Source organism: Cyprinus carpio, chromosome B19 (assembly GCF_018340385.1).
Source record: "Cyprinus carpio isolate SPL01 chromosome B19, ASM1834038v1, whole genome shotgun sequence".
Taxonomy (NCBI): domain Eukaryota; kingdom Metazoa; phylum Chordata; class Actinopteri; order Cypriniformes; family Cyprinidae; genus Cyprinus; species Cyprinus carpio.
This window is the reverse complement of record NC_056615.1, coordinates 24630460-24657612: the sequence shown is the minus strand read 5'-3', so window position 1 is coordinate 24657612 and position 27153 is coordinate 24630460. Positions and strand designations below refer to the sequence as shown.

Genomic DNA, 27153 nt, shown 5'->3' with positions numbered 1-27153 from the left:
TGGCTCTTAGGTGATTTCCAGACCTTTAAAGCGTGTGGTTTTGAGTAGAACGACCTATAAAGTCGTGCCGGCCTCAATGGGACATTTAGCTTAATTCTAACTTCATCTAGAGCTAGTGGCTGTGACTGACATGTGGCCATGCATAGTTTGCGGAGGCCTGATGTCTGTGTGCTAATGGAAAGCTTGTAAATGAAAGGCCCATTAGCAGTGAGGGGAAAGGATTGGCGAGGATTCTCGGTGCTGCAGTCTTTGCCTGAGGTGGGAGAGAAAACGGAGCGATCGTGGAGACGGCGTTCTAATCCCACAGCTGGAGCCGCGGTGTGTGCCTTCGGCAACTGTGTGTGTGTCTTTGCGTTCGTCTTCGGAGGAAAATGAAAGTGAAGCCAGTGTCTAGAGACTTAACCACAACACAGAACTTGAAAAGAGGCAATCTATTGACTTCTCGTTCTCAGCCCCACACCGCCACTTCTTTTTCCACTCCATCATGCTCTTGATCTCTTTTGTGATATTACATTCTTGTGCGTTCTTAATTGTTTTTTATTTCAACCCTCTTTCCAGATGGGTGGTATCGGCGCTGAACACGCAGCGCTCTATAGTCATTGTGGTACTCTACAAAGTAGTGTCTAGGAAACTACGTAATACTACACACTGATATGGAGGTGGAAAGTGGAATTAAATGTGAATGTGAAATCAAAATTGACTCCCATTTACTTTCTAAATACGCACTCATGGTTTTAATGTGCTTGATAAGTACACTTTTTCTTTTTAAGAAAATTTAATTTTTCATTAAAATGTTTTAACTTTAGCTATTAGGGATGTCTAGTTGAGTGGTTGTCCAATCAGTTAGAGTTTTTCTTTCTTTTAGATTTGACAAAAATGCATGCTAATTTGAGCATCAAATTGCACCATAAAACCATTGTGTAATGCAAGTGTTGATGTGTCACATTAAAAATACTTTTAAATCTCTTTAAAGAGACCTCAAAATGGTTTCATTGCTTTAGCCTTACTTTTTAAGATGTTTAAGATGCTTTCAATATTGTCTAATATTTTTAGATAAAATTGGTTGCAAATGCCAATTCTTGTTAACTTTAGAGGTGAGATGCAAGTCGTAGTCATTGCCTGCTGTGGTTGGTAGTTAATGGGGGAGGTTGAAAACACCGAGCATTGCCTCCAGGGTCCCCATGGAGATATTCAGGCACCTAGTCTCCTGTCTGCCACACTCTCAAACTCGTTTGCTTTTCTTTAGACATTCCACAACACACACAGACACACACACTTCTCAGCCAGGTCACACACATGCAATCTAGAGAATCACCTGGGGCCCAGATGACTGTCTCCTGGCCAGCATTTGGGTTTTAATGGTGCTTTCTTGCAGTTGATGTGGACCAATCACAGCTCTCAGCAGGGTGCCAGGGCTTGAAATCAGACAATCACTTTGCCGTTTCACGTTATCAGACGTTGCATCATTGGCAAAACGCAAGCTTAGCTTTATTTCAATGCTGGCTCCACCCGTTACTTCAAATACAGCACTCGAGGTTTGAATGATGCTACTTTTTGGTATATCTTTGAGTCAACGTTAGCTAACTCGACTGATTTTGCATATCAGTTGAGTACCTGTCCCCATCCCCCAATCGACAGGTAAATCTCACAATGGGGACAATCAACCGAGAACGTCTTCAGACATGCTGCAACAAGTTGCAGAGCTTTGTGTTAAATGCTATCTTTTAGATGCTGTTGCTGGAGAATTGTCTTAAATCCTGTTTTCAACATCATGGAAATTGCAGGGTTCACCAGCGAATACGCCTCATTTTTCAGCAAGACAGAAACTTGCACAGCTTTGCATTGCTGCAAGGGGTAGGTATGGCGTCTATCGCCAGTTGCAGCCACGTGGAAATGCCAGTAATAGAACAATGATCTCTGACAACTGGACGAGGAAGAATCAGAATCAAAGCCCACAACTGGGAGGGAACATCGTAGAGAATTTAGTAAGCTGTCTTCTGAACAGACCAATAATAAGGAGTGTAGTGACGGGGCGAGACAGACGCACACCATGTTTATTGCTCAGCTAAGTTGGTTTAAGTTTGTGTTGCTGTTTTCGGCAACTCTGGAGAAGAGTTCTCCTGGTCGGTCCTGCCCAACCCTGTATAATCTGGCACAGGCTGGGTGATGGCAGTTAAAATTAGCTGCTCTGAATGAGCTTGGAGCATCAAGGAGAAAACGCTGAGCTTGATGATTGTAGCTGGATTCAATCTGGCTGACTTCCACCTGCCCTCCAAGACCAGGAGGGTGAGGTTCGCTTTAGTTTCCCTCAAGTCATCAGCATTACCATGCATAATGTCGCTGCTTCGGAGTATCTCAGATTGGAGGGGATAGTTTACCCAAAAGTTAAAATTCTGGCATTATTTATTCACCGTCATGTCATTTCTATGACTTTTTCTTCTGTGCCCCCCCCCACCAAAAAAAGAAAGAAAGGTGTCTTAAAGACTCCCAGTCCATACAAAGTCAACTATACTTCAAAATGTTTTCCTCCTTTCTTCATGTTCGGGGGAGTAATTGATGACTTACTTTTGGTAAACTTGCTGAATAGGTCTTTTTAACTTGGAAGAACATACGTCTATGTAGAGGCAGCATTAAAAACATCTAGGTTGAACTTTGTGGCGTATACGTCTTATCAGTTTATTGGGGTTTTCTTATCTAGAACCGGTATCTGTAACTGGAAAAATCAAGCAGATCTGCACTGGTTTTCCTTCAATTGATCTTCTCTGCCCATGACTAAGTGCGAACAGAAGTGGGGGAAGGAAAAGGAATCGGTTAAAAGTTCATGTAGAAGTAGCTCCCAGCTGGAGATAAAGCCAGGATGAAAGCTTTACTCTAAGATATTAGAAATCCACGTCTCGCTGATAAAACATAATGCCACTATCACCCTTGCAACCTCGGCGGTTTTAATGACTTTTGCTCGGCTGCCTGAGCGAAGGCCACTGGAGTGTGTGATTTAACACTCGGATGAAGAGAACATGATGGCTGGGAGACTTTAAGATTGAATCTTACCAATTCCACATTACCAGTCAACTAAAGGGCTTGCTTTTCTGCTTCTTTTAACCTTTTATAGGTTTTTTTTTTTTTTGCGCACTGGTAAATCATGTTTTTTTATATCTTACATTTAAGGAATTAAACTCTGTTTTCTTTCAAGTATAATATGGGTATCATTTACATTTCCTATTGAGGGGCCAATACCTATTTTGTATTCTTAAGAGATTGCATCAAGTATAGGCTTATAATTAGAGGCCAGCTTGTAGGATAATTTAAAGGATGGTGGCTGGCATTTATTAATTGACCAATGTACTACACACTTAATCTTTACTGCCCTGGAAAATAAACTGCTTATGTAACTTGATTAATAATTCATGATTACTTCATTAGGATAACTTGATTATTATAGTTTTTAATTTCTTTTGAAGAATTTTTTGACAAAATTATACCCAAAATAGAGTTTTTAGCAAAAATAGAGTCATTGTTTGTCGTTGTTTAAGCATTGGTGTTTACTTAGGTTTAGTTTATTTCAGTGTTTTGTAGTTTGTTTTCCCTCTGCTAAAGTTAAATTAATTAACTTTAGTTGGAACAAAACACATGTAAAAACATGTATAGTTTTCAGGTATTATGTTCATCTTACATATTGAACCCAAACAGCCCAGTTTTGGTTTGTCATATGAGGCACAAGCTAATGTTTCAAAAAAGGTTTCCGATGATGCTCGCCGGCCTGGTTAGCGAGTGCACACTCAGTTCAGGAGACCTGCACAGGCCTGTTGGTAAGGATTGTTTGGCAGGCGGCCGTCGCAGGCTGCTCCTCATGCTCGGCAGTCCTCACATAGCAGGAAAATTGGCCCAGAAACTCGCCCTGCCTGACCATTTATGGTTGATTTAATCATATCCCTACGAGGAACTCCCCTGTGACGCGTCTGGTTTCTGTCTGGGCAGAGTTGGCCGTCGGCGTCCCGGACATCTGGAGCACTGTCTCCACCGCTGTGTGCCGGTAACTGGAGTTTTTGGTCTCGCTGGTGTTGACATGAAGATTGTAGACATGAAAATAACAGCTACTAGATGTTTAGCTTACGGAGCCACAGCTGTAAAAGTATTAGACATAGCTAATGGCTCCTCCTTGGCGAAGGCGTTCGGGACACAAGGCGCTCTTCAGTCTCTGCTTGGGTGGGAAATACCCTCACGCTGTGACATGGGTGGCTCGCGTAGTGCGGAGGATAACGCGCGTGCAAACATAATCAAACACTTGATCCCTTTTGCCCTCGCTTCTCTCGTATTTGGGTTAAAGTGTTCCCAAAACACCTGTCCAAGTGCGCAATATCACACACTTTAGATCAAGGAGACAGATTATCTGTATTTTGACTATAACTTAGAGTGTTGGCACAGGTTGCCTGTTGCATTATTTTCATACTATTGGGATAGTGGAGTCTACACTTGTGTGTGGAAAAATCAAGATTTTTTTTCCCATGGTTATTTTTATTTCTATCATTTTGCATTTCACATTTTAATGGTTTAAAAATAGTGTTAAAAATGGCAATGTTATATTAATAAATGGGAATGCGCTATGTGTTGGTAACATATTACCAGCTATTTTTTTCCCCCATTTAATTTTATTATTATTATGATTATTTTATTTTATTTTTGTATTGGGTTATTTTTATTGTGCATGCTCATTTCCCCTAGTTTTGCGTTTAGATTATTTTCCCCTCTTTTAAAACTTTTTAGTACTCAAGTTAAAATCTTACCCTAAACTAATCTAACACTAATAATTTAATAGCACTGTTAAATTTAATTTATACATGATTGTACAAATTGTACATTATAATGTGATATGTAAATTCTGTTTGAGCATTTAAATGTTTGACTTTAATTTATTATTATTTTAAATGATTATTAAATTGTTTTAATTAATGTTAAAAATTTTTTTTTGATTTTGTTAGTTTTATTAATTTATTTAGTTAAAATGCTATTAGTTTAATATTGGCCATTTATTGGTGCGCATTCAGTGCAAATCTTTTATCGCTTGTTTATTATGTCTGTGGCGTTTCACTCTGTCAGCTCTGAATTAGCTTTCCTTTATTCTAGAGATGCTGCTATCTGTGTAAACCTGTTGCTGATGCCAGTTTTGTCAGTGCTTTTCAATTTCGTTTTGCACGTTGTCATGCGTCTGTAAACTTCAGCGATGGCCCTGACGGAAATAGCCTGCTGTGATCAATCAACCTTGACTTATTTACAGTTTAAGTGATAATGCCACACTTGCGGCACACAGACATTTATTATTTGTTCAGTCATATGAGCTAGTTGTGCTGTGTGTCGACAAACACATCCTAAATTAAAGCTCTGTCACAGTGTTTACCTTGCAACCGCACCGTTCATTTTTAAGTGTTGCTGAGAAAGCTTATTATTTAATCGACCTTGGTCTGTGCATTGATATTAAAGTGATATTGACATCATATTTGGTGAATTTTGTTGCATTAAAAACATGTTTAGCGTGACAATTGAAGTTTAATCTTAATGCATAAGTAAGCCTTCTTCATTATATATTAAACTAGCATCCATTTTGCAACCAAGTGCAACTGTAAACCTTTGCGCTTTGGTGGCGGGACTTTATTAGCATAGACGGAAAATCAATCAAATTTATTTGGAATCATGTGAACTGGTTGACATGTCTTCTTCAATGCCGTATTGAAGTCAATTGTGTACGCAGTTTTATTGGATGGCTGCATGTATCATTCATCCACTTTCAGACAGTTTCTTTGCCTTTTTCCAGTCTGGTCAGTGTCATCAAGAAACTCACACCGCTGGCCTGACCCTTCAGTAGGTAACTAGAGATTAACCAGCAGAGTATCAGCACACCTTCTCCAGTTAGCGCCGCACCAGTGGCTCGAATGCATCCGAAAGGTTGTTATTTCTTTGGGGGTTATAGAGATGAAGCGGAGGGATTTACGTGCCTGTTCGGGGCAACAACCCTGAACCTTTTCCATCAGGGTTGGCAAGAGGAGGCACGACTGTTGTGGGCAGACAAATACACACACGGCACGTTATGTAAGAGCACATGGCGGTGATCATGTGAGGGCTGCAGGCTAGCGCTGCGCATATACAGATGACTGGCCGACGCTTTGATCCTCTCCTCTCAACCTGAGTGTTTGTTCTCTTTCTGGTTGACTCGCTCTCTCCATATCCTCCCCTTTCCCTCACTGTCTGTCTGTAGTCCACTGATGACCGTATTCTGCTTAGTGTGATTTAACATTTTTCCTGTGTAAACGTCCATTCACACTAAGAGCGATAACTATAAATATTAACTATTAAATATTTATTAATGCTTTATTAGCATCCACACCAGTGGATGATATTGTTTTAATGCTCAAGCTCTTCTAAGTTTGATGGATTCTGATTTGCTGTCAGTATTTGAACCATTCTTCAGTTGGAAAAATTAGTTCTGGAAGTGATTATTTATACAATGATTTAGTTCCACTGCAGCATTGGACTTGCCTAGCATCATATAATTAGAGTGATTATTAAATAAAAATTGTAGTTATTGTTATAGTTATCATCCTTGGTGTGAATGGCCATTAATAGAGCTAAAAAAACTATATCGTATATAAATGATTTTATTTATTTTTACCAATTTCTCCTAGGGCTATTGCGATAACCGCAATACCGTGCTGTTGACGAGTAAACCGCAAAGGATTGCAAGAACCGCAGCAATCACAAAATTCACAAAATTTGCGTTTTCTTTTTCCGTAAGGTTATGCCCTTCTCGTTTTACACTTCATGCATGTGGACTGAATATTAAACAAGTTAGTAGAGGCTCCGTAGATTTGCACTTAACAAGCCTAAACCAACAGTGAATGAGAGAGAGATCGACTGAGCGTGTGCGATTATTTGTGTCTGTCCTCCAGGCCTAGTCATATATATTTGTGAAAATAGGTTATGTCCAAGGAAAACAAAATCTCTGTCTTAGCATCAATGCATTGCTGGTCAGCTGAGCCTTATAAAGTGGCTCTCAATGTTTTTCATCAATTTCAACAACATGTTTCATTACATCTCTCTTCGAATAAATGAATCAGTGTTTTTGAACGTGTAGTTGAATGAACAGGGTTGGGGAAGGTCTTCGAGCTGGGATTCGAACTTGGGACGCCCATAACGCTACGGCGCTACATATCAGTGCGCTGCTCACAAGGCTATCGGTGCAGACTCATGGCAGTGCATCTTAAGTTTTATTTGTCTTTTTTTTTTTTTTTTTTTTTTTTTAAATGGCTTATGTTTTTTTTTTTCTCCAATCAAAAGAACCATGATAAGTTTGACCAAACAGCCTTTGTTGAAAAGTTAAATTATTAAATAAAAGTGATAAATCAGTGAAAATCTTCCCTAAATAGGTTTTTTGTTAATTATATTTTTGAGTGATGATGCAAACAAATTGACGAATCAGTGATTCATATAAACAGACAGTTCAAAAGAAATGAATCACAGCACCTCAAACAACGTTGGCATTTTTATTCTTGAGGTTTAAATCAGAGATGCTACAATAAATCTTGACACTTTCATGTAGTTTGTGACCAGCAGCAGGCACAAAACTGCTGGTATACGTGTTATCACAACTTTCTTGGTAATGATTAATTTTGTACCGATGACAAAATAACATTGCATATGTCATAAATATTTATCATATCTCCATGCTATATTGACAGCTGAGTCGTTATGTCATTGTTATATGACTGATTATGTGTATCTAAACAAAGCCTCCAGGTATCACCCCCTAGATGAGTCGTCTTAACGCAAATAAGAAGGTGAGATCTGTATTGCCCAGAGAGAATGTGAAACACATAAACATGCAGTTGCAGGATTTTGTTGTATTTTTCGCCGGGGGCGTTCTTATTAAAGCAAAACAACACTGACTCATTCCACGCAGCTCGGATCAATGCAACCAACTGCCGAACGTACGCGGACCGACGCCAACGTGCCCCATATCAATCGACCGTCAGTATTTTTCAAGGCAGAGTGACACTGTCGATTGCAAGTGGAACATTTAGGCAGCAGAGCCGCTCGTGGTTCTTTTGTATTACTCATCCTGCACACATTCACGCTGGCACACACTCGTACCCTTTTTTTTTTGTTGTCGTCATCATCATTAGTAGGCGAACGACCCTTTTCCTCTGCCTAAATATAGAGCCCACAAAGAATAGGAGGAAGGGAGGGAAGTGGGGGAGAGATGGAGAGAAACAGAACGAATGAGTGCGGGGGCCCTAAACATTTCTGAGCCTTTAAATACAGACCAGAGACGCAGAGGACGGCGTTTTTGTTTTCTTTTTCGAACTTGCGTCACGGCCTCGCCATAAAAAAAAGAGCTGTTGCAGCTGAACGCTAATCGCAAACAGAGATTAAGGCAACAGATGCTGTTTTAGAGACTTTACGAACAGAAATGGCAAAAGAACAATGCCAAGGTGGATATTAGCATCCAATTTCCTCGAACTTGCGTGTAATGCTCGGTCAGATGTTCGTCAGCCGGTTTGTTTGTTCATGCCGGTACAGTTTGTACAGGTGCTATCATGTAAGGCTTATGTCATATTGTTTTTGTAAGTGTGTGTACAGGGCCCTGCCAAGCGAGGGTTTCGTCTGGCGGTCTCCTGACTCCATACCCATTAGTGACACTAACCGTCAGAGAAACAGCAGTCCCAGCAGAACCCACAGACACCAGGGGACGTGCCTGTTTTAGCTGTTATTGCGCTTTGATTGAGTGTGTTTGTGTGCACGCGCTAAGTTGTCTTGTGGGCTTGTGGTCTTGTGTGAAAAAAAGAGTGTATTATGGCACACTGGTTTGTTTGAAAGTACCTCGGTAGCGGTTTCTTGTAAAGTCATTCCTCGGCCTTCCCTGGAGTCTGACGTTTAGCCCTCGTCTGGGGTTTATTTTATGTCCCTTCTTCTTATTAAGGGACGTCTACCTGTTGATCGTCACCCTATTGCCAACTGTGGCTTTCTTCGTTCTTTTTGAGCAAATATCACTGTTACTGTTGTTGATTAGAGAACAAACCCCTGAGCGCATGTATTAAAATTTGGCACAGAACTCATTCCACTACAGTCCAATTATGTGGCTTATTAAGTACTTTTCAAAGATTTTTGTTAAAATTAAGTAAAAAAAAGCAACCACCTATCGATACTGTAGCAATAAATAGAATTGGCTAATAATAATTTATTCTTGTCATTTCAAACCTCTATTACCCTTTCTTTTTCAAAACACAAAAGAAGGTATTTTGAAGAATGTTTTTGTCTGTACAGTGAAAGTCAATGGGGTCAAAAACAACTTTAGAACCTACTGACTCTTGAACGGATGAAAAACGCCAAGATATTTCTTGAAATACTGTATTTTTTGTCATACAGGTTTGAAACGACATTAATGAATTTTCATTTTTGGGGAAACGGTCCCCTTTAATCTTTCTTTGTTTATTAGAATCAAATGTACTTTGGATATTTTAGCTTGTGCGGTTTGATTTCATTAATTGATTAATTGCATTCTGTCTTTTTTCTCTCTGCTATACGTGCATTTATAGCACTAAAGTGTCTTGTTGCTAGGAGATGGTGTGGGAGCCAGGGACACAACGCACGAGAGAGAGAAAAAGGTATGAGAGTGGAGGGAAAAGGCGCACTTCTTGTGAAAGCTGAATGACAAATACACTCACGCATACGCCATGAGTCAGCGCTGACGTGCACACACTGTGGGATGCTTTGTGTTTCTGTGTGCCCACTCGCTCGGTGGAGGTCTGGTCCCACAAACACACAACTAATCATATATCAGCTGTTTAATGTGACATGTCTTGGTCAAATTGCCATGAATGGTGATGAATGATGAGAAGACTTTTTGAAGTCACATTCCTAAATCTCTTTGAAAAAGGCGCCAAAATTACAGGCCCAATTGGTGGGATGCATTTTTTTTTTTTTTTATATTAGTATCAATTTTCGTGTGTCACTTCTGTTGCGGTTATGCCAGTGTTTCCTGCATTGCTGAATCGTCAACACACAGCAAAAGGAATCAAGTCTTTGAGTTTTACTCCAGTTAAAAATACGAGTTTGCAGTCTGATTTGAGTGTTTTTTGCTCTCGCTGAATAATAGCGAATAGGCATCTTTCTGTCGAGTTGATTCAATAGCAAATGACTCTTCTGAGCTGGATCTTTTTAGTGAATCAAAACAATGCAGCGCAACCTGTGCAGCCCATTCACGAATGATTGTCTCTTATTTGCTGGAACTGGAAGCATTGTCTAATTCATGAGTAAATAACTCTTATGAGCTGGTCTGAATCAACCTGACGAAGTGCTTACTGAATCAACATCTGACTCACTCACTGAACTGCAAGTTATCATTACTTTAAACATGAACCAAGTTTGTGTCCTTAATGTTTGTGAAACTTAAATTCAGGATATTCACTGACTTGTTGCTCATATGACTTTGTGTTGTTTACCACAAGAAATGGAACTGATCTGCTGCTTTTCAGTGGGTCAAGTGAGTTTTACGTCTCCGATCTGCCAGATCTCTCAACCAAACATCTCAATCATGAGTCAAGCCGCATTGCCGACTGTTCAGCAGTTGTCACGGACAGTTAGTACCAGCCCACGGTGTCCAAGTCATCCTACCGCCCCCCTGCGCAGCGTGGGTCCCTGCAGCACATGTGTGCGGTTGGCAGTAATGCTGAGCTGTTCTGCGTTCGCTGCCTAACACGGCGATAGGCTTTATTAGCAGCCAAGCTCTAAACCATCTGAAAGGGGCATTCCATTGAGCACAACAACACGTCGTGCGCCAAGACCCTCTCTTTCTCTTTTGTGTGCGAGTGTGGGAATTGTGCTGTTATTTTCGGTCGTTCCCACCTGACATAGCGCGCCTTCGAGATAGAATCTCAGTTCATTGTTTTTTGCTCTGATTTTGTTTTTTCTTTCCTAATAGGACATTGTGTCTAATTTAGAGCCAGCAGAAATACTTCACCTCATTTGGGTTGTGTCTGCAGACTTTTTCGTACTCGTCCAAGTGTGTGTTTCTCGTGCTTGTTTCAAAGAGCTCTTCCGCCGTCTCACGATGTCACGTTGACTCAGCGTTGTGCATGGATTCGTAATAGGTCTGTCACTTAGCATGTTGTGTAACCGTCTGTCCGTGTTAACGTCTTAAAGCACAAACAGCTCCTGTAATGAGACAAAAGACCCTTAAAGTCACGGCCGTGTTTTGGTCTCGCCTTCAGCGGCCTCCTGCTTCTTCTTCTGCAAGTATTGAGTCTAAAAGTAGAGACTGTGTACCATCTGTGTGTGTGTATATGAGTGTTATTTTGACTTCTGTCTCAAGGATTCTGGATCGAAGCGCTCGTTAACTAGACGTTATGGCATTTCTTACAACTTATTCAGACTTGAAGGTGATTGAGAGATAAATGGAAATCGCATACAAACTTTTACCAGACTAAAATCCAGAGAGTGAGTCTGCATAAAGCGCCAACAGCCTTGGAAACATATCGTTCCCTTGGCCTAATGTCATTTAATAGACAGCAGAGGTAATACAACCTCTTATTGATCGAGATAAGATGTGCTGCAACATGCCCTCACTTTACTCTCGCCAAACGATGGCTAGATTGCATCAAATTGGCATGACGCTCAAGTGTGTTTTGTGTCTGACCTCTAGGGTTTGCCTTCCCAGACTGGGCCTACAAGCCGGAGTCGAGTCCTGGTTCCAGACAGATCCAGCTCTGGCACTTCATCCTGGAGCTGCTGCGGAAGGAGGAGTACCACGATGTCATCGCCTGGCAAGGGGATTACGGCGAATTCGTCATCAAAGACCCGGACGAGGTGGCACGACTGTGGGGCGCCCGCAAGTGCAAGCCCCAGATGAATTATGACAAGCTCAGCCGAGCGCTCAGGTGAAGACTAAATCTGCTTATTAAATCCCACTGTAATGCCACTTGTGCTCATAATATGTCATTTTCACCCACTTTGCTGAGGAAAACACCTGCATTAGAGTAACTGAATAAACTTGGGTAATGGCTCCGTTCAACAACCAAGTGAGCTGCCTACCTAGACAACATTGATAAGCACTCTACTGATGCAGTGACTGTTCTAGATGCGACTGAATGATTGGATATCTTATTTCGGCCAACTTCTTTGATAAGACATTTCCAAAATTAACTGGAAATATCAAACGAGAGTATAGGTCTATTCACACTAATGACGCTAACTTTATTAGCACCCACACTGATGAACATTAACGTTATGTATATTATAAGTGTGCTGTTATGATGTCTGCCACTTTAAATAGTCTTTAAAGTCACTTTAAAGATTCTGATTGGCTGTCAATGTTTTATCGTTCAATATAAAATGTTTTGAAAGTGATTCCAACAGTAATGTCTCATCATCGTTATAGCAGTATTGTGGATGTTTTTATATTGTCATAGAACTAGAATGATAACTAAACCTTTAGTTATATAGTTAGCAATATAGTTCTCGTCCTTGGCCTTATCACTTTTGGCAACATGATAACATAGCCAACACATTGCCAAAAGATAACAGATATATACCACATATTCTTGACATGCTAGCATAAAAGTAGAGTGTTAGCTTAGCAAAATGCTAACCAGCAGACTGATTATGCTGTTAATGCTAATGTAAAATAGCATCATAGATTAGCAATTTGACAACATCAGATTATTGATGTTGATGTTAAGTGTCTTGTGGTTCATTTGAGTAACCATTAGCTGAGTTGCTTCTCATGAAGAGCAATTCATCTCACTCACTTTAGTTCATTTCGTCTCACAATAGTTTGGAATTGCAAGACGGCTCACTAGAGTTTGGTATAAAGCATTGAGTTTTGTTCAAAATCAGCATTTCAGTGGGTTAAACTAATGCATCCAGCTCAAAGTAGACTAATATTCCTGCCAGTTTTATCTAGAACGCTTTGTTTCTTTGATTTTATGTGCTCTTGTTCTTAAGTTAACTGACTTTGTGTTCATCAACAACGCCTCTGCGTTGCTTGTCTTTCTGTGGTAGCCTTCCTCCCCGTATACCATTTTTCCGCCTTTGCCTTTTTCCGTCCTCGTCTGTCATTCGCAGTCTGTCCAGTTGCCTGTTTGTCTGTCTCTTCGTGTTATTCAATGCTTTGGATCGGTCACCATGGCAACCTGCGGATGCCCACTCAAACCTGCTGAACCTGCCTTCACCATCCCAGAATAATCAAGCCCACTTAGCGCTCATCACTTACAGGACTAGTGTGCATCCTCCACTTCCGAGAACTCTTTCATTTCTCAAAGAGAAATATGGACATATGAATGGAAGAGGAAGGGAGGGGGAAGAAGAAAGGCAACAGAGAGCTGTGTACGGTTCAGATGTAAAGCAGAAAGGTCCTCAGTGTCACACTTCTGAGAAACACAGAGAACTCGCCTCTGTTCAACACATGTGGAGGACACAAAACTTGTCCTCCAAGTTAACTCCAAAAGGCATGCACACATTCTACTGTGACCTCATCTTGACTTTTTCATGCTCTGTTGAAGCTGGTTTTCTTCATCCGCATAATTGTGAAGTTTGTGGTGTTCATTTCTAGGCCCTCACAGAATCCACTGACAAAACCTTTGCAGATTTCTGCAAAATTTGATTGCCAGTGTTTCTAAAATTCTACAAATCTTTAATCCTTTGTATTTTTATTCAGGCAAATATCACTATTACTCAACTTTAACGGTTTGTTCAAATGGCTAATATATTAAGTACTACATTTTGGTGTTTTAGCTGCATTGTTTTGTAAATTCTTGACTCTGGCCAGTAAGCAAAAACCTAGCAACTAACCAGAATGCACTAGCAACTTTAAGGTATAACTTAGTACTGAATGATTACCAAAACAAAACAAAACATGGTAATACCATCAGACTGTAAGTATATGATTGCATTTTAAAAGAGTTTTGAATAGACTAATTTGGAGTAGACGTCACAGTTACGTCATTTGCAGCTGCACACGCACGCATAGTGGTGGCAGAAGACCACTGGTAATAAGTGGAGGGAAATGGGTATACGAGAAAAAAAAAAGTGTGCCTTTGGATTTCAGAATCGGAATGCAAATAATTTTTATAGAATACTGATGTTAAAGACGCCATTTAGGGCTAAATGCAGATGTTTAAATGGACAGACTACGGATGCCAACCGCTATGATTACTCTAGTTTTAAGGCATAAATTTGATTTAAACAATAGGCCTACATAATATTCACATATGCAATTCATAGGGGACATATTGTATTAACCTTACAGTTACAGCATGAAATACTATATATATATAAATAACATTTTACATAATACATTTTATTTCACTCGCAAATGCAAGTGTTTATCTCTTAGTTTGGACTTTATAACTCGATTTAACTCAACCATAACGAGTTTGTCAATTTTGAGGAAAAAAGCTAGAAGTCAGGGATATAAACTCATGATTCTGAGCTGAGGGAGAAGAGAGAATGACGAGTTGTTTTTCCTTTTCAGAATTGTGAGATATAATCTCGGAATTGCAAGAATAATGTCGGAATTTTGAAATATAAACTCCTTTTATTCTTTAATTTCATGGCTTCCATAGGCTGTTACTTGAAATCTGTCTCATTCTGCCACCAGGCTCCGCCCACAAAAAAATGGCATCGCTTTTTGACACTGAATTGGTCTATAAATGTTAATTTAAGAGATGGTCAGACATGAACAATTTCAGTTTATTTCATCGTGCTTTTATCAGCAACCACTAACAGTATGGTCAGTTTAGTTTAACCCATTTTACGACCAGTAAATCTATTCTGTAGATTTTTTTGGAAAATGTGTGAAAAGTGTGCACATTCAGCATGAACCTAGTCATTTGGGAAAGAAAGGCCTGGAGGCACTCTGTCTGATTTCTTTTCTTTCATACCTAAGAGGTTGCATGTGTACACTAAAATTCAAACACCCTTCAGACAGACTCCAGGCTGCACAGGCGTCTCATTGTTGAGCTGTTGAAAATGAACAGACTGCAGGCCAACAGACAATGCAAAACAACATGTACACACTCGTTGTACTTACCTGATAACCTGATGTTGCTTGTAGAGCATCATATAACAAGACCACTGCTTTCATAATGGATGTTATCCGTGTTAAGCTTAGTGAAAGTAAACAAAAGGTCATATGGATTAGCCGTTCCACTCAACAGCATATGTACTGCATGCATGTGAATGTCTGCACAACACGCGTGTGCAAATACAGACACACTTAAGAGTTCTTGTGCTCTTTTGAAGCAAGTTCAAATGCACTTCAAAGTGTTGTGTATGTGCCCTTTTTATCTGTTGGTTGAGTATGTGCCTTTGAACTTCTCAGTACCCTGATTCACACATCATTGTATATCACAATCATGTCTTCTCACACATGTACTCTCTGCACCCTCAGTGACATCTTAATTAATCACATTGAACCCATAAATCATCTTAACATCTGAAGCTTCAAATTGCCATGAAGTCACGTATATGCTCTGCACATATCTGAATCTGGTTGGCTGAATCCTTTCATGTATGGAGGAATTTAACGTGTGTGTTATATATAATAACTTTCAGTGCTCCTTAATGATACAGTAATTACGTCAGGCTTTAACTGGAAAAGGTTTGGTTTTTCTCTCTTTGGAAAAACTGGACTGACATTTTGTTTCCTGACAGGTGCTGCATATGATCATAGAATTTTGGCTACACAAGATTTTTAACAGATCTGTTTAAAATTAAGAAAATTTAAGCATAAGAAGCAGTGTGCATGTGATCTGAACTAGGTCAATTGGATTTAATGTAATTTGCTGTTTGAACAATTATTTTTTGTTACATTACAGGCCAGTCTAATTAGAGAAAGAATATAGTGAATTTGCTTCAAATATTTTAATAGAATTTTTAATAATAATATTGATATTATTTATAGAATTTTAATAGGTATTCAGAAGCTAATTTAAAATGAACAGTTTGGGGGGGGTGTAGGGCTGTGACGGTCTCTGTGACAACCGCGTCACGGTCACCGGCAATAGTGCACGTGATGTCACGCACTCTAAAACAAGCATAATACAAATTTTATTTAGACTGTAAGTCTATGGTAGCCTAATTCATGAATTACCTCGAACACCATACACAGTGTATCCTTTAGATTGGCAGGAAGAGAGCGCGTGCAGACGAGGAGTTAATGCTCTCGCTTGCTTGACGGTGGAACAGTGAACCGTGTCTACTCCGGATGCGACAGCATCACATCGCAACATAGTCTGTCTACACAGGACATTTGACCTTTGTGGCAGTACCTCATAAACAGGACGAGACAGTTTACTGTCGGGGATTTTTCGTGTTGTCGCACCACATCCAGTGTAGCATCACTGATTATAATGAATTCTATAGTATTTTGTTGTGTCGCGCCACTTGCATCCGGTAGAGAGGGTGTATTTAACTTTCTTATTTAGGCTACTTTCTTGTTTAACAGTACAATTTCTTTTATATTTATTTTTAGTGTTTTGCAAGCTGCATGTTCACTGACGGAAGTGCTCAAATAAACACACATTTTTGTTAATAGATGATTGAGCCTCATTTATTATTATCAAATGATTCTCTATACACACTTTTAAGTCCCGATCTGAATCAACTGATTCAATATACAATCTATACAGCTCCGTTGTGTTCTTTACTTGATTTCTCTGTAATTTATTCATTGTTTGAATAATCATGGAAATTAAATCATTACAATTAATAGGCCTAATTTACAAAATGTTTTTATTAAACTGTGATCACGTTAAATAGTTTCCATCTTATTAAAAATATTTCATAAAAAGTTTTCAAAAGCATCCCCCCTCTGGTTTTTTCACAAATCGCACCCTGTGTGTGTGTGTGTGTGTGTGTGTGTGTGTGTGTGTGTGTGTGTGTGTGTGTGTGTGTGTGTATATATATATATATATATATATATTTTTTTTTTTTTTTATATATATATATATATAGCCCATCAGCACTGCACCACCAGCGGAAGTTGGTCCATTACCACTACAGTGATAAAAATCTGACACCGTCGCAGCCCTCAGGGTTTTGTCCCAAGTTTTCAGTCTCGGCCAAGAATTTTCGTTTTTGACCTATCATTTATTGCAAGAGAACTATACTATGATGTGTTCAAAAACCAGCAACTCTGATTTTGATTAAATATGCAAATTAACTTGTAACTTTCATCTCTGAATTAGTCATTACCTTTGCAAAGTTTAATAAGTACAAGAATGTCAAATACATAAAAATAGGCGGCCTTCAACAAACTGTGACTCCTAATAATGGCTTTGGCAAGTGTGTAACCATGCCAACACTGTCTCCGCAGATACTACTACAACAAAAGGATCTTGCACAAGACCAAAGGGAAGAGATTCACTTACAAGTTTAACTTCAACAAGCTGGTGCTGGTCAACTATCCGTTCATTGACATGGGCTCTGCAGGTGAAGACCCCTGCTTTTTAAACTCAATCTTTCTGAAACCCACCCATTTAATTTGATGTACGAAGTAAAACAATTATTAAAATTTCTCAACCTTTTTCATAGGTCCTGGTGTTCCACAAAGTGCACCGCCTGTCCCATCAGGGGTAAGCACTCATTTCCGCTTCCCTCCATCCACGCCATCGGACATCCTCTCTCCTAGCGAGGAACTGCGCAGTCCTGGTGTCTTCAGTGCTGTGCCTCGACGCATAGCTCGTGGCTCCGTCTCCGACTGCAGCGATGGCACCTCTACCAACTCGGAGCTTGAAGAAACTGGCATAGCTCCCGGTGACGACCGCACGGCCGACCGTGCCTTCAGAAACCTGCTCCATCCGCGCTTATCCCACGATTCCTTGTTCCGTGTCTACGGTGCACCGCCCAACCCGACTGGGCTCCACAGGAGTGGGCCCCATGCGCCCCCACACAGGATGCACCCTGAACCCTTGTCTCCATTCCCAGTGTCCCCTCTCCCAGGCACTGGAGGCTTGCTGGCTCCTGCTCTTTCTCCAGCTCTCTCCATGACCCCTACATCTCACATGCCCTACACACCTTCTCCATCCCTGTCTCCCATGCTGGGCTCCCACTTCTCGTTCAATCCAGAAGACATGAAGCGTTACCTGCAAGCTCACACTCAGAGTGTCTACAACTATCATCTGAGTCCCCGTGCGTTCTTGCACTATCCCAACATCATCATCCCCCAGCCCCAGCGTCCAGACAAGGGACTGGGAGCATCAGCAGGTGTAGGTCCACACCTGTCAAGTCACCCTCTGCACCATCAGGTTGAGGAGCCTCATCTATCTCCGTTCAAGTTCAAGTTACAGCCACCACCACTGGGTCGCAAACAGAGAGAAGGGCCAAACCCGGCCGGAGCAGGACATGCTCCAAATTCTGGAAGCGCTGCTGCTTCCTTCTCTTACAGCAGGGAGCCTGGTGCAGCCTCAAACTCCGCTTCATCTGGAATGATGACTAACAACTCAACCCCAGCTGGTCCACCAAAGATCAAGGTATGTTCACCTTAAAAAAAAAACACACTGTAGCTCCTTTGAGAATGAAAATGGTTTTCTGTAATACTCATTTTGCTTTCTTCTGTAGGTTGAGCCCATCTCAGACATGGAGTCAGAGGAAGAAGTCGAGGTCACCGACATCAGCGAGGAGGAGCATGAAGATGACGAATGTGATGTCTTTTCCCCTCCTCACCCCAATGGTGGCCTCGCCCCTCCACCCAACCACGATCGCATGACTGATGATGATGATCTCGAGGAAGACGTCTTCAAGACCCCAGCTGCACCTACCTCAGGGGTTGGGGTAAATCTTTTAGGTCTTAAAGCAGAACCCCGAGAACTAAACCTGGGCCAGGGCGCTCCCATTAGCCCCGGGGGCACACGCTGCATCCCTCTGAAGCTGCGTTTTAAACGCCGCTGGAGTGAGGACCAGCGAATGGAGGCGGGAACCGAAGAGGCTGAGGACAAGAAGAGCAGGGCAGAGAGGGAGGAACTTAACCAGGAGGTGGAGGCTAAACTGGGGGAGGAAAATGGAGAGCGGAAGAGTCCGGAGACTTTGGCTGCACACCTGGGGACGGGCCAGAGGAGGGTGAGCTCTGAGCTGCAGCGAGCGACAGCACAGCTGTCTTTAGAAAATGACCTTTGCTGAAGAAGACGTGGTCAGACACATAAACTTACCAACACAGAGCTGTCCTCCTTAAGGGCTGAAGGCAACTGTTGCTCTCAGAAGTTACGTGAAGACCATCCATTCAGCATGTTCGGATGCCCAAACCATCTTTTAAACTTCCGTACATGCAGGTTCACTCACTTCAAAATATTGCAACACTAAAAATTATTAATACTGACATCTTTTTTTATGCATTTAAGTACCAACGCCCCTTTCCCAAGCTTAGCCAGAGCCCCTTGCTTACCGAACCCATTCCTTTTTGTTTGCTGTGTAAGACTAACATCACCCCACTAGTATTCTTGGACACTTGGACACTTTTTTCCCCCTAAGAAGCTCTCCGTTAGGATTTAGGGATCAACCCAATACAATTTTTTGTAAATCAAGAGATTACAGAAGTGCCTAAACTGGACGTTGATGCACCCCTGTAAAATATGGGTAAAGATGATCTTTTTTTTTTTTTTTTGTCTTGTCATTCATGCCCATGAAATTTAGTCACATGGTCACAGGCAAGTGGACATAGTCTTATTTAAACAGACACTCTTGGATGAAGTGAAAAATGCAGGAAGGATGCTGGCTCCATCTAAAACTCAATCATAGTTCTCAGACTTTGCGATTACAGATGCTCTTTAATTTTTTTGCATACCAAGACTCAAGTCCCAGACTTTTTGCAGAACCAGCTTGCCTTTCTCTCTCAAACCAGGCTCTTCATGACACTGCCTTCAGAACCATTAACGCTAGCGTGCTATCAGCCTTCACTGCCGGCTCCGGACACTGACTTTCCTATCTGTTCAGCAAGCTCAGCCAGCTGACGGGACCACTCAACAACCTCTTTAACGTATCTTAACACATGTATATACATTGGGGGATTCGTTTTATATATGTTAGTGCGTCTTCATGACCACCAGCTGGATGACAAGTTATAGATCACATACGATTATTCCTCCACCAACTTTATTTTTCTTTTTTATAATGCAGTTTTAACCCTGAGGGAACGTTGGGGCAACGTATGAGAGGGCGCTTCATGGTTTTAGCTTCGTAATCATCCCTAAAACCACTTAAACAATCCTGTACACCCTGCTGTTTTGTAAAGGATGCAAATCTTCATGGTTTGTTGGCGGTAAATCTCAGGCATACCACCCCACACCCCTTTCCTCCATCCAACAGGTTGTCTCAGAACATAAAGCCTTCAAATAAACAAACATTTGTGCCTTTTTACAGAAGTCTGACCGCCCAGTGCTTTTCAATGGGTTGCTTTATCGACACGTACCAACTCACACACAGGAGAGGCCTTAGAAACATGACCTCAAACACTGCTTTTATGCCTTGTTTAGTTTTGTACCTTAAAAGAAACTATCCTAAAAAAAAAAGATTTGCATTTAGAGTCCATATATTCTCACTTTATTGCACGATAGTCGTATATATTTGATAAAAGAACAAACGCTGGTTTTGATACAAATTATATTTCAGAAGGTAAATCTATATGGTAACTCCGTTTAGTTTCAGGGCCCTACAGTGCTTTACTGTGAAAGAAAAGTGTTGTTATAGACAAAGTTAAACATAACTGACCAGTCGTTGAGAACCCTGAATGGCACAGCTGTCCTTGGCCTTGTAAGGTCTACGTATAGTTTTAACTCGACCCGTCGCATCCGCGTTCTCCGTCGCAGTCTCTCTGCAGTGTTTTAGTTGTAGGAGGCTGTTCTTTATCTACGATGATCAAGACTGAACAGGTAACACATGCTATTTGGCTTCGGCCAGCTCCATTTGTAGCAAAATGCAAGGACTTCGTAGTCAATGACGTCCTCGAGAAAGGGACCTCACTTCACCGAACTGACAACTAGAAGATGGACATTCAGCCTCTTAGCCCTCATCTAAGGAGGAAGTATAGGACCTGACACACTTAACACTCATTTTTCCCCATCTTTTTACTTCTTTGGAGTTTGTTTGGCGGCCTTACACCGGTTCAGTATCTGTATTTTAACTGACAGCTGCCTTATTTGTTAAAAAATACTTTTTTGTTTTCCTTTTGCTCTCTATTCAATATAAACAATGCTGTTTTATTATACCTTTTTTGTTTATATTACCATTTATCATTTTTTTAATGTTGATATTATTGCTGGTATTTTGTTTGTACCCCTTACCTGGATTTTAACCTGTCAAGATGAACATTTTAATAAAGCGTATTCCTCTAGCCTCTTTGATACCATGATATAAACATGCTCTGGCTCTGTATTATTGCTGGTTTTTAAGTTGTTATTAAGAAAACCAGGTGAAGAGGGAGGGTGACATTATGCTGTCACATTTTAATTTTAATCTTTTTTTTTTTGGTTGTGTACATATATAAATATATATTTTCCATTTTGAGGGGATGATGTAAGAAAAAGACAATTATTTCTTTATTGTGTTCAAGGTCTTTCTACTTTTGCTTCTTTCTTAAAGCTTTCCATCTGTCTCTCAACGGTTATGTAATACTTTGTAAAGAGAGACAAAACTTGACGTTACAAGGAACCATGTATACTTTAGTTTCTCATGTGGTTTCTTTTGCTCTTGTAATTAAAAGTGTAATCAGGGTTCATTAAAACAGGTAAAAACGGATCCGGGTTTCTTGTCCTTCATTTACATCTCTCCTGATTTTTCTCTGTTGATGGCATTTTGTTAGTACTGGTGAAATACAACTAAAATACACTTCAAAATACAACTGATATTTCAACATTTTCACTATAGTGTCTATTAAACCTCAACGCTTAAACATTTTAAACTAATAATATACTGAAATTATCTCATTAAATCTAATTCAATCTCAAACTAACCAGTAATCAGAATGGCAGATTTTCACTAAACTGATATAATGTGTTTTATTTGGCTACAGTAAAATACCATAGTAATACTTTTTTTTTTTTTGGACTGGTTGGGACAGTAATTATAAAAGCTGCTAAACATGCTTCCAGGCCTGCACACATACACACACACACACACACACACAAAGACATATTTAAGGTATTTTCATGCTACCTGTGTACTCGGCTATGCTTCTGTAGTTTCCGTTTCAAACATAAAAGAACAAGGGCTGTTATTCCTGGTCCTTTTTGAGGTGAAGCGAGATGCAAAATCAGGATTTGCTTTCCTAATGAACTGGAAATTCACGCTACAGGAAGAGAACCTAAAACTTGAGTTGTTTATCCACTTGTAATTATTTGTAAAACAGCGCCCTCTGCTGCTCGAATAGTGCCATCGTTCAATTTTGTTTAGAAGCGGTTATCGAGGCTCTTAAAGGCGAAGTGTGATTTTAGATGTTTTAATACTGTCTCCTTTTCTAGTTTAATGTGCAAAGTCATCATTAATCTTTTTTTTTTTGCAATTCCGTTTGACACCGCTAGTGGTGCAGAAACGGTTCACCTTTAAGCTATAATGTTCATATCTTCCCTGAGTAAAAATGAAGCTGCTTATCTTTCAGAGCAGTTCAGTCGTGATGTCAATATGCAGGCCAGCCCAGAAAGCTAATATACCATGGGTTTACTCCAAAGGGATTTTAAAATAGAATTTAAACTTTAAATGTTTTAAAACATATTACAGTCAACAAAGATGTGAAAGAAATTCCAAAATCTTAGGAATGCCTTAAAGTTAATAATGTGAGTTTGAATTATGATGAATTACAGCGGTGGCCAAAACTATTAGAGCACTAGTATTTTCACCAGCTAAAAAATTGTTTAAAGTCAGTTATCTTTTGCTGTATATCTGTCAGTGGGAAATATCAGTTTACATTTCCAAATGTTCATTTTGACATTAATTGTAATAATCCACTGAGATTTTAGATTTTTGTCTGACAACAGTCAGTGCTTTACACAGAGATCTGATCATCATCAGTCTGTCTGGAATGACATGAAGAAACAGAACGAACTGAGACAGACTCAATCCAGAAGAACTGTGGCAACGTCTCCAAGATGCTTCAAGAAACCTGCCTGCAAAGCACTAGTGTAAACATGCTGTAAAATGAGGATGCTTTCAAAAATAATGTCATAAATCAATTTTCTTTGGCAATTAACTTCTGTTAACTACATTGAATCAACATTTGACCATCCTTTGTGTTTAAAGCAGCTTTTGCCCTCGGTGCACTTGTGCATAGTTTTTCAAGTAGCTTTGCAGGAAGGTTTCTTGAAGCATCTTGGAGACTTAATAATTACATATTCTGCTTAGGTTTTTCATCACTATAGAAGTCTGATTTCTTTCTTCACCCTGAAATAATTAAATGTTTTACAAAAGAGCAGGAGGTGGAGTCTTCGAGGTCACACACTGCTTGATTGACAGTGAAACCTGGACACTTGCTGTGAGGGCTTGTTGACCTGGTAAGGGTAGGTCAAAGGTTAAGTTTTCCTGGAGAATCAGGCACTGGTTGGTTGTAACAAGGGGGCCTTATTTGCCTCTGATTGTGATTGTTTGTGTGTTTTGAAGAGACAGTGCGTATCTGTGCCATTTGACTTGATTGATTGACACTGACAGGCTTTTGACTTTCTTATCCAAATAAAAGAGACAGAAAATACAGAGATAATGCAGTTGTATTGCAGCTTACTATACAGCCTAAATGAAGCATAAATAAATAAATATGTTTAAATGAATTATTCATTTTAAATAAAAGTAGTTTAATTTTATTGTAATAATTAATTATATGTGTGTGATATATATATATATTATATATATATATAATATATATATATATATATATATATATATAAAACAAGATTTTCATTTTAAAAGTATTGTTTTGGTGCTCAAGAATGTTTACTGTAGGGTATATTTATATGTAAATTTTATAATGATACATTTCATGATATTAATGTTTAAAAATGTTATCTTTCTTTACCATGTCCTCTCAAGACTTTTACATTCTCAGACTCTGTCCCTGTGTCCCAGTGTTTTATATCCTTCCTAAATAGCCTGTGAGATTAGAATAAGTGTGTCCCAAAGCATAGTATGTTGAAAAGAGTATGCCAAAAGATGATCTATTTCAGGTTGATTTTTGAAGTGTGGGTCCGTGCACACTCTAATGGCTAATATTGCCCACAATCCATTGCTCTTTGGTGAAGGATTCTGTCCAGAACTACAAACACGAATAAAACGCGTTAGAAACTACAAACATGGCGGATGCGCGATCGAGGATTAGGAAGAGAGGCTTAGAAAAAAGGGGTTTGAGTTACTAATATTCAACATTTAACTTGGTAAAAATAAATATATTTATTTATTTCATGTTGTCTGTGTTATATTTCATCTGCAACCGAAATGTGAACTTTTATAAACATCTGTTTGGTCGTTAACTTTTAAATGCATCTTTATGCATAAAATATGAGCAGAGTTCTCAACATAAAAGACCCGCGCCTGGCAGATCAATGTGCTACTTATTTTCTCTCCAATACTGTAGGACGATAAATGAAATGCAGTGTGGAGGATGTAAACCACAGTGTTGACAACTTAGCGATTTTGTTGCTAAATTTAGCAACTTTTCAGGCTACCCTAGCAACCTTTTCTTCCAAAAGCACCCAGCATTTTTAACATTTATTTGGCAACTTTTGATAAGTGACTTAGTGAAAAGTGATAAAAGACACACATTTTCCTTCCAAATTACAATTGAGTTAGCTACTATTTGCAATTGTTACATTTAATAATAATAATTTAATACTTGTTCATTTATGATACACTTTGTTAGTACCTTGTACTTGTCATTGTTGATCATTTAGTACCCTGTAAGAAAAATAGAAAAGATACTTGTAATTATCCAAGTCATTATCCATTATAACCCTGTAACCTGAAAACACAATGCCTGATTTAAAAATGCAGGTAAAAAAACAAAACGGTAAATTCTTTCATATTAACATACTAGATCATGCCCTGTTTTTACAGACTTTTCTTAGAGTGTAGCATACTAAATAACTACTAATACACTGCTTAAAGCATAATTGTTGAGAATGTGTATAGTATTACCAGCTTACTAAAAAAACTTAAATTGTAATCATTCAAAAATGTGTAGGTCTTCAATAATTCAATGTATCTAACAATACAGTTATATTTTAATATTATATTATTCATATTATTTTACAAGCAAATCTAAATTAACATACTGTATATAAAATATATGTTTTTGCTGAGATTTGATGTTGTGGCAATTTTGCATCGTGATTAGGGGATGACATCATCGCATAATGACATCACAATGTCATCTACCAACTTTTAGCAACAGATTTACCTTCCTTTAGCACCTTTCTCTGAAAATCAGTTGACCGTGACAAGATGACTGACGCAGTTTACAGTGACAGTGTGTGTGGGACAGGGCAGACCGTTAAAGACACAGATAGTATGTCCCAAAGCTTGCCTACTCTTCTACTACACACTCAAAAGTGTGTACTTTTTCTTCACCAAAAGAGTTCATTGTAGGAGTAGACACACTTGGACGCACCAAGTGCTTCTTATAAACATCTTTGAGTGTTTGTGTATAAGTCCGACCAGAGCAGTTGTTTGTTTCCTCACTGTGTGAGTCAAAAACCCTTTTATTCTGAAGGCCTCAGACCCTTTCTTTGTACTTCATAATATTTGTATATAATTGTATTGTTATAAGTGTGTATCGAGTCAATCTGAAAGTCTCATTATGACTGAATAAGCTACATTTCGGCCTGCCTTTCTGTTTCGTTTTCACTTTGTTTCATTGGTCAGGCCGAAACTGGCCTTTGAGCACTGACATAACTTTTTCTCCTCGTAGTTAAATGTTAACTTAACGCAACACACACTCAAGTGCTCGTGTATCTGTAGTGAACGTCAAGGGCTGCCAGGACTTCTGAGGAGCTTTAACAGAACAACAGAGCAGGGTGTGGCGTGTACTAAGAGATTACCGTCTCTGTGTGGATGACTGAGTGCTTAAGTGTGTGTTTGTGTGTGTGTGTGTGTGCGTGTTATGCAATTTTCCATTGCATGTCATAATTGCATGCAGAGTGCGTGACGGACGGTCCAGCTGAGCAGTGATGCATAAACTGATCATCTCCGTAGCATGCAGCTCCACACACAACCATTTGCATTCGTTGAAACCACACATTTATTCACACATGGCTCAAAGGAGGCCACCCACAATGATAAAATCACATTAAAAGTGAATTTGCAATGCAGGAACCTATATCTGCTACACTGTGGCAGTGCATTTTACTTCCTCTTTTAGACTAATGTACTCTCAAGCCTTCCTGTTTGGTTGTAGTGATGGCAACAGGCATAATGAGCTCATCACATGGCTTGGGCATTGGTCTGGAGACCCCTGCAGCCTGACCAATCAGAGGTCGATGTGATGACGCTGCCGGCTGGAGGCGGGCTCAAGACTGCCGCTGACGTCATAAGCAGTCCGAACGAGCTCCGCGATTGGCTGGATTCGTGAAGGTATAGAATGTGTGAAATGAAAGAGGAGTCGTTGAAGTTGTTGTGTCTGGTGTGATTTTGCGTATTTCTTTTCTGAATGCTAAATTGGAATGAAACGTACGCAGACCTGGAAGCGAGTTTCCTTCCCGTTTTTTATTATAGTTCATGCCATCCCTGTTTTTAAAAGCTGATGTTAACGTAAATAATAAACAGGAAGGAAACTCATTTGCAAGTGTACGCGTGTTTGTGCTGTTTACGTCACACACGCACACACAATACAAAACACAAATACGAAAAACACCTTCTAAATGTTTTTAAACAATTTAAAACTTTTTGATTTTTTTTTAAACGATGTATACATTAATCTAACCAATACCTAGGCTTATTTGCAGTCTTATAATAAATGATGATTCGGATTCAAACATGAATGTTCTGCTGGAAGTGTATTTATTGATTTTGTTAGCATTATTGGCTCGCTACTTTTTTTTTTTTTTATTCATTTATATTTTCTCGTTTATTTCGCATTTCAATAACGCTTTGCTCAGATTGACTACAAAAGTATTTAGACATCGCAAATCGATTTTGCCC

The 27153-nt window shown here is 39.6% G+C and overlaps 1 protein-coding gene across 4 annotated transcripts in view; it reads left to right on the top strand.

Annotated features, from left to right (window-relative positions):
- The window catches only part of erf (Ets2 repressor factor), a 44045-nt gene extending 22271 nt beyond the window's left edge, over positions 1 to 21774 (top strand). For 2 of the 4 annotated variants that reach the window (XM_042745363.1, XM_042745362.1), the window contains 4 exons: positions 11690 to 11924; positions 17363 to 17478; positions 17581 to 18518; positions 18607 to 21774. In XM_042745363.1, coding sequence (XP_042601297.1) covers positions 11690 to 11924; positions 17363 to 17478; positions 17581 to 18518; positions 18607 to 19164 — 1847 coding nt within the window. In that variant the 3' untranslated portion in view covers positions 19165 to 21774. Of the gene's footprint in view, positions 1 to 9584; positions 9654 to 11689; positions 11925 to 17362; positions 17479 to 17580; positions 18519 to 18606 lie in introns of all 4 variants that reach the window. The other 2 variants (XM_042745361.1, XM_042745364.1) reach the window with 2 other exon arrangements.
- The last annotated feature ends 5379 nt before the right edge of the window (positions 21775 to 27153 follow it).